Raw genomic sequence first — 7920 nt, 5'->3', positions numbered from 1 at the left:
TCATCATCAAATACAGACTGCATGTCACCCCAGTATCATCTGGTAGGTGGGGGAGGGGAAGGGAGTGGTGGAGAAGTGAACACAGGCCCTGAAACTTCAAACTGGTCAGTCCAGGTCAGCCACCTCATCGGAGCTGCTAACAGTAAGAGCCTCTTTCTCTTGGTTACCATGACCGCCAGCATCCCCTCATATTAGAGGGGAAGGTTTTGTTTAACAAGATTCAGTGGTTCATTTTAAATCAATTTCAACTACAGAGGGCATTGTCTGATAAACTGCCAGAGAAAGACAAGGAAGACGAGTGTGAGGTCAATCGATCGGCTGACTATATTGACAAGATACTGATTGGTTACATGTTGAAGAAAACATACAATACAAAATACAGAAAAGTTGGTTCCGTCCCCTCCCACTCCCCCCCTTACCCACCCACCCCCAAATACTCATCATCGTGATTTGGTCAGAACAGGGCTCAGAGCCAGAGGTCGGGGTGACCAAGGGTGGAAGGGTTGTGGGCAAGGGGTTCGTGGCTGTCACAATAATGCTGTGATAATGCTGTGGTTTCCCAGCAGGGAGGTGGGGGCGGGGAGGGGGACTGCAGCCTGATGAGAGCCAGCTGAAGGAAGAGCTGCCTCTCCCTTCCTAAGCCCCTTCCCAAGGTCTGCCCCCCCGCCCAAACCCAAGACCACTCCGAACAAGGTGAGGATGTGGATGCTCTTGCTGGGTCTGCTGTTCCTCAGGAGGGAAAGAAAGGGTAGCTGCTCTGACCCCACTCTCCCCATATACAAGGGTGGGGGGACAAGAGCATGTGGCTACTCCCAGCAAGGGAAAATGGGAGAGCAGTAGAAAGGGGAGGAAGTGGGAAGAGCAGAAGATCATATATATTAAAAAAGTGACTTAAGACTTAAAATTGAATTAGTATTTGTACAGAAAGGTGCAGGTGGAATAACTCACTCCGGCCTATGATCAAAATTATATGGAGAAATCATGGTGGACCCCTCCCCCTGCCCCCCCAGAGGTGGCCCCAGTCGTTAAGTGCGATTGGTTAGAGTGGATTCCAGTCGGGTCGTTCAGGTGGAGGAGGTGAGGGCAGCGGGCAGGCAAGGGGGGCTCAGTTGCTGCAGCACTGGCTCCGGCTGGCTGGGTTGTTCTCCTGGAGGTCCACACCTCGGTTTCGGCCTGGAGCACCAGTTGCATTCTGGGGCTCATTCTTGGGAAGCTTCTTAGCTGTTTGGGAGGGGGAAAGTGCATTTGTTGGGGGTACCCCAGTAACTCTCCCAGTTCCACTGGAGCAGATTCTGGCCTTTACACCCAATCAGTGATAACTCACATATTGAGGGCCTCTATGTGTCAGGCGCATTGAGTGTTTTCAGGAAACTGTGGCAAAGAAAGGTTAAATAACTTGCCCAAGACCACAGAGCTAATGAGTGGTAGAGCCAGGATCTGCAACCCAGGAAGGAAGATTCCAGAGCCAAATGAGCTAAAAACCCCTAGGCAGTGGTTAGGAGTAGTGAAGGAAGGCTCTGAAATGGGTGGCAGGCTACAGGCTCAAAGAGTGAAATATTGAGACTCTGGCCCAGGCTTCAGGAACTTCTCGGGTGAACAACCGACATGTACATCTGAGAGTCAGGTGAAGACGAAAACAATTTTATCAGAAGGTTAAAAGCGGTGAAGGGACCCCGCAGGCCCACTCTAGACCAGCAGACAGGTCATATGCCCTTGGTGTGGCAGAGAGAGGAGGGGAGGAGAAGCAACTGACCTATTGCCATGAAGATTTCGTTCACGTTCATTGCAGTCTTTGCTGATGTCTCCATGAACAGCAAACTGTTGTCGTCTGCATAGGCTTGTGCTTCCTGGTTTGGATGGAGGTGAGACAGGGTGAGAGGGAAATGTTGACAGGGGCCAGGGCCCAGGATACAAACCTTCCCTGTTCGAGGGCCTCATCATAATAGAGATCAGCTGGACACACACAGGGGTTTTTCAGGCCTAAGGCTGCCCTGATCTGGGTTTCCCCGCTCATGTATAGCACCTCTCAGCTCACAATCACTGGCAGATGTCTTATCCAGGTTTCCCTAGGTCCACCCTGCCTTCTTGCTCTTCAAAATCACTAGGCTAGAAAATACTTCTAGAAAGTTAACCTACAAATACACTTACATGTTTGCACAAAAGCACAAAAGTATGTGGATGTCTACTGCAGCACTGTTTTCAGTCTCTTGCTATTATTAGGGATTGGTAAAAAATTATACACAGTATGTATATAGCACACTGCCATCAATGTAAAGAAAGGGATTAAAAAACACGTGCATATTTCTGGAAGGACAAGAAACTGGGGGAAATTAGAAGAAGAGAAGTTGAGTTTCTAGGGTTAGCAGAGACCTATTTCTTTTTCAGTAAGTTTAATTAAAAAGTCAACTTACAAGAAAAGATAAGCAGCAGGCTAGTGATCCATATATACAATACCCCTAGCACCAAAGAAGGAGAACCAGGGAGAGACAGGTGACAGGTAATTCCCTTTAGGCCCACGCTTTCTCTCTCTTTTTTTTTTTCGAGACAGGATCTCACTGTGTTGCCCAGGCTGGAGTGCAGTGGCACAATCACTGCTCACTGCAGCCTCAAATCTCCTGGCCTCCAGTGATCCTTCCCACCTCAGCCACCTGAGTAGCACACCACCATGCCCAGCTAACTTTTGTATTTTTTTTAGACACAGGGTTTTTCTTTGCCACATTGCCCATGCTGGTCTCGAACTCCTAAACTCAAGTGATCCTCCCACCTCAGCCTGCAGAGTGTTGGGATTATAGGCGTATGCCACCGCATCTGGCTGTTTTTATTTTTTTAAGAGATGGGGCCTCACTCTTGCTCAGGCTGGAGTGCAGTGGCGCAAACGCTGCAGTCTTAAACTCCCGGAATCAAGCAATCCTCCTGCCTCAGCTTCCCGAGCAGCTGAGACTACAGGTGCGTGCCGCCAAGCCCAACTAATTTTTAAATCTTTTGTAGACACAGAGTCTTACTATGTCGCCTAGGCTGGTCTCAAACTCCTGGCCTCAAGTGATCCTCCCACTCCAGCCTCCCAAGGCACTGGGATTACAGACAGGAGCCATGTTAGGCCCATGCCTGAGGCACGAGAGGCCAGCAGATGGAAGCTTCCCTGTTGCCTCCTAGCGCGGCCCTTCTCAAAGCCCCTGAGCAACCTTGACGAGGCCGGGGAGCTGCTTGCTCCACTCCTTCCCCCACGTCTGTCCTCTCCTCACTCCTTCCCCCACGTCTGTCCTCTCCTCACCTGGAATTCCACGGCTCTCTTGCTGGCCAGGTCTGCCTTGTTACCCGCGAGCGCAATGACGATGTTGGGGCTGGCCTGCCTCTGTAGCTCCTTCACCCAGTTCTTGGCCCGTGCAAATGTATCCTGAGGAGACAGGGACAGAATGTCGAAGGGACAGAGAAGGCATTCTGGCCAGGGCCACCCACTAGAGACTCTCAAGCTGGCACAGCCAAATTATCTAAGACACTGCCACCTAAAGATTCTGACGTAATGTCCCCACACAGGATATGTGCCCACCCGCCAACCAGGAACAGAGGGTTAAGCGGCCTGAAATCGGGGCTTTGATAACCCAATCCCTGGGACTCCGAGAGGATGAAGGGAAGGGGAAGAGGCAAGGGGAAATCTTTACTGTGTTGGTGATGTCATAGACCACGATGGCCGCCTGAGCCCCCCGATAGTACATGGGGGCCAGGCTGTGATACCGCTCCTGTCCAGCTGTGTCCCAGATCTCAAACTTGACTGTTGTGTCATCCAGGCAGACAGTCTGTGTGAGGAAGGCCGCTGTAAGAGAGAAGGAGTGTTCAGGGGCAAGAGTGAGTTGGGAGCCACCGCACACAATCCCACTGCTGCTTCTGGGCTCTGGTCCGCAGAAGCCCACCACTGAGATGAGCACAGAGAACCCTCAACCCAGGAGCCAAAGCAGGCCTGAGCAGGGGTGGAGTTTGGATTTTATGTGTCTGGAGGACGGGGTCTGCACAGGCTTTGCAGACCCAGCCTAGGCGAGGGGAGAAGGGAGGCCTGCATGCACTGAGCCGTCTCAGGACCACGCTCGGAAGAGGAATGCAGCAGGAGCAGCAGAGGGGAAGTCTAGGGGAAGCCTGACTCCAAGCACAGAAGGGTGAGCGCCCTCAGACCTCCTCCTCCTGCCACTCAGAGAACAGACCAGCTGGGGACCTCTCCACCCCTCAGTTTGCTCCAGCCCAGGGGTGTCACTAACCTTGGGTTTCCTGAGGACATTCTCACACACTTAGCTACGCTGGGGAAGTACACACTGTTCACCAGCAGGCTGAGGCTGGGCAGCCGCCTTCCCAACCCCCCCTGCCGCCTCCAGGCACTCCAGCTAGCCACTGCCCCAAGCTCTGACCCAGACCCATTCCTGTGTGGCCACTCTGTGACCCACCTCCAGGCACTCCAGCTAGCCACTGCCCCAAGCTCTGATCCAGACCCATTCCTGTGTGGCCACTCTGTGACCCACCTCCAGGCACTCCAGCTAGCCACTGCCCCATGCTCTGACCCAGACCCATTCCTGTGTGGCCACCCTGTGACCCACCTCCAGGCACTCCAGCTAGCCACTGCCCCAAGCTCTGACCCAGACCCATTCCTGTGTGGCCACCCTGTGACCCACCTCCAAGCACTCCAGCTAGCCACTGCCCCAAGCTCTGACCCAGACCCATTCCTGTGTGGCCACCCTGTGACCCACCTCCAGGCACTCCAGCTAGCCACTGCCCCAAGCTCTGACCCAGACCCATTCCTGTGTGGCCACCCTGTGACCCACCTCAGGCACTCCAGCTAGCCACTGCCCCAAGCTCTGACCCAGACCCATTCCTGTGTGGCCACTCTGTGACCCACCTCCAGGCACTCCAGCTAGCCACTGCCCCAAGCTCTGACCCAGACCCATTCCTGTGTGGCCACCCTGTGACCCACCTCCAGGCACTCCAGCTAGCCACTGCCCCAAGCTCTGACCCAGACCCATTCCTATATGGCCACCCTGTGACCCGACCTTCAGTCACTAAGAGGTGACTCCTTAGACAGGGGAAGGCAGGGTGCCTGTACACATGCTTCAAAGGAGGAGTCCAGAGCTGGAACAGACAGCAAAAGGCCCCTATGCCCTTGGACACAGCAGAGGACCCCAGACAGTCGTGTGTAGAAGGCTGCTTTCCTGGTCTGCCCTCCCCCAGCTTACTGAGGGACCGGGGGCACTGCCTCACTTCCCCTCTCCAGCTCCTGACCCAAATGCTGAGGAGGCAGCAGGGAGACTGCTGACGTGGCCCATTTTGTTTCCAGCTGCCTGGAAACCTCCTACCAACCAAGAGAGTAGAGAAAGGATGACTCAAGGCCAACGTGTGTGCTAGCCATGGAGGCAAGAAGCCGAGGCCAGACCCTCACTCACATCCTAAATGCTGATCACTGGAGAATCAACAACAGTCTGTGAGCTCCAGAAAGTCAGCTTCAGAAACGCCCACCTATCACCCAGCTGACTCACCAGGCTGTTCCTCCTTCTGGAAGCGGGAAAGGCCAGGGCATGTGGACCACCCATTATAGTAAGAAGGGGCCTCGAAGATTCAGAGCCAGCCTCTCCCGCCATGCGGCCAGGGCAGTGAAAGGGCCTCAGCCAAGGCCACACAAATCAGGAAGGGGCAGAAACAGGATGGGAAGCTAGCTTTCCACTCCCAGCGAATGCTTACTAGCAATGCTTCAGGGGACTCTGGCATAGAGACCAGTTGCTGGGCTCAATTCCAGAGCCCAGGTGAGGAAGTGGAGCTGCCACCACAGACGCATTTAGTCTCTAATGCAGGCAGGCAGCTTCCCATCTCTTCAAGGTCAAAGCATTTCTTTGGCAACCCTGAGGCCTCTCCCCAACTCCCTCGTGCCCACTCACCTCCGATTGTGCTCTCCTGGTACTCATGAAACTGTCCCTTGACAAAGCGGAGGACGAGGCTGGATTTGCCCACCGCAGACTCCCCCAGCAGAACCAGCTTAAACTGACAGATCTTGTTCCCAGCGGCTGGTCCATTGGGTCGTGCTGCGCCTCCCCGACCCGCCATTGCCCGTCCAGCTGTAGTGGTCCAGAGAGCGTGCGGGTGGGGACTGGTGCTATGCAGAGAGGCACTTAGTGGGGAGGGGGACCTCCAACTGTAGGGGAGAAATGAGAAGTACTGGGTTAGTTCAGAGGCCGTTGCCCAGTGTGTCCTTCTTAAATTACAGATCTTTCCCTCTGGCCTCACTAAGACCTAGCTGACTGCTTCCACTCACCTCACCTCCCTGCCCTCCCCACTAGAGGTCAGGAGGCCTCACTGGGCTACGTTAGACGTCCACCATCTGAGCCGTAAAGAGGAGAAGGCTCGGCCGGGCACGGTGGCTCAAGCCTGTAATCCCAGCACTTTGGGAGGCTGAGATGGGCGGATCACGAGGTCAGGAGATCGAGACCATCCTGGTTAACACGGTGAAACCCCATCTCTACTAAAAATACAAAAACTAGCCGGGCGAGGTGGCGGGCGCCTGTAGTCCCAGCTACTCGGGAGGCTGAGGCAGGAGAATGGCGTGAACCCGGGAGGCGGAGCTTGCAGTGAGCTGAGATCTGGCCACTGCACTCCAGTCCGGGCGACAGAGCGAGACTCCGCCTCAAAAAAAAAAAAGAGGAGAAGGCTCTCCCAACTTCAGGCTCATGGTTCTGAGCAAACACATTGACTTCTGGGTCCCAAATATGTACATTCGCCTAAAAATAAACACACACAGGTGACGAATGAATGTGTGACAGCCTGGTGACAGTTAAGTCAACAGGCTTTTGCGGCAAAATTAAAAAAAAAAAAAGCTCAGAAAGATACTATGATTTAGGTCAACAATGAAGTTCCAGTCTGGTAGCCAGGACCACAATGGTAAGGCAGACAGGGGCCCGGGGGGTCCTGGTAGAAAGCTCCTCAGAGAAGGTGCTTGGCCAACCTTGTGGGCTGGGCATTCAGGGACCAGGGCCTGGCCAGCACAAGTTGTTACTAACATAGTCATTTTTCTCCTGCCACCTTCAGAAGGACTGACCGACTTTCAGTCTAAGGCTGGATTGTGCTCCTCTGTGCACCAGAATCAAAGCAATGTTTCACTCTCTCATCCTGAGCCTTCTTCCCTAGTTCTCTCGTTTTTGATGGGCCAAAGTCTTGCGCCCATTAAAAAACAAAACACACACAGAAACAAACACATACCGAAACACACACAAAGCAAACACACAGAGAAACACATAAACACGCCCCAAAACACACAGAAACACACCAAAACAGACACACAAACACACACCGAAGTCAGAGCTCTGCCGCAGTCAGCACAGCTACCAACTTTCCCTTTTTTGATAGAGACCTCAGTTCCATTCTCTACTGGCAAGAGATGGGGTGACGGAGAGAAAGAAGAGGCAGGAGGTGAGAGAGGGCAGAGACCAAGTCCTGCACCCCCAACAGCTGGTGTTCCAGCCCCAACATCTGAATCACTTGGTTGGTGACAGCTTCAGAGGCTCAAGTTTTTGTTTTCGGTAAGTTTTGGAATTGCAAAGACACATGAGGAGCCTATCTCTAGAAACCTCTAGAAGACATAAGTGGATGTCTTCATCAGACATATACATCTGATGTTAACAGACATCAGGATATATACAGAATGTTTTATAAACAGGTCCTGTGAGTAGGTATTAAGCACTGAACACCGTTCAGCGTTTGAACCTGGGTTGGAAAGAAAAGGTTTTTATTAGGCTTCCCTTTGCATAATGGAGTCTAAGATCCCAGGGAGAGCTGTGATCTGCCTCTGAGCAAGGAAAGTACGTTCCCTCATGGTCAAGGGACAGCAATGTGGATGAACAGGAGGTGTCTGTGGGAAGCAAATGGTGCACACTCATGCAAGAAGCTGACAGCAAA

The 7920-nt window shown here is 53.1% G+C and overlaps 1 protein-coding gene across 4 annotated transcripts in view; it reads right to left on the bottom strand.

The window, feature by feature from the left end:
• Positions 1-301: 301 nt before the first annotated feature.
• Positions 302-7920, bottom strand: part of RAB5C (RAB5C, member RAS oncogene family) — a 31446-nt gene continuing 23827 nt past the window's right edge. For 2 of the 4 annotated variants that reach the window (XM_033182988.1, XM_033182987.1), the window contains exons 2-6: positions 5910-6163; positions 3660-3811; positions 3272-3394; positions 1754-1847; positions 302-1221 (exon numbers count right to left, since the gene is read on the bottom strand). In XM_033182988.1, coding sequence (XP_033038879.1) covers positions 1106-1221; positions 1754-1847; positions 3272-3394; positions 3660-3811; positions 5910-6075 — 651 coding nt within the window. In that variant the 5' untranslated portion in view covers positions 6076-6163 and the 3' untranslated portion in view covers positions 302-1105. Of the gene's footprint in view, positions 1222-1753; positions 1848-3271; positions 3395-3659; positions 3812-5909; positions 6164-6325; positions 6343-7315; positions 7332-7920 lie in introns of those variants that run through there. The other 2 variants (XM_033182989.1, XM_033182991.1) reach the window with 2 other exon arrangements.

Source organism: Trachypithecus francoisi, unplaced genomic scaffold (assembly GCF_009764315.1).
Source record: "Trachypithecus francoisi isolate TF-2019V2 unplaced genomic scaffold, Tfra_2.0 Lachesis_group20, whole genome shotgun sequence".
In the NCBI taxonomy this organism is placed as follows: Eukaryota; Metazoa; Chordata; class Mammalia; order Primates; family Cercopithecidae; genus Trachypithecus; species Trachypithecus francoisi.
Note: the sequence above shows the minus strand (reverse complement) of the source record. Positions and strands in the feature narration are given on the sequence as shown.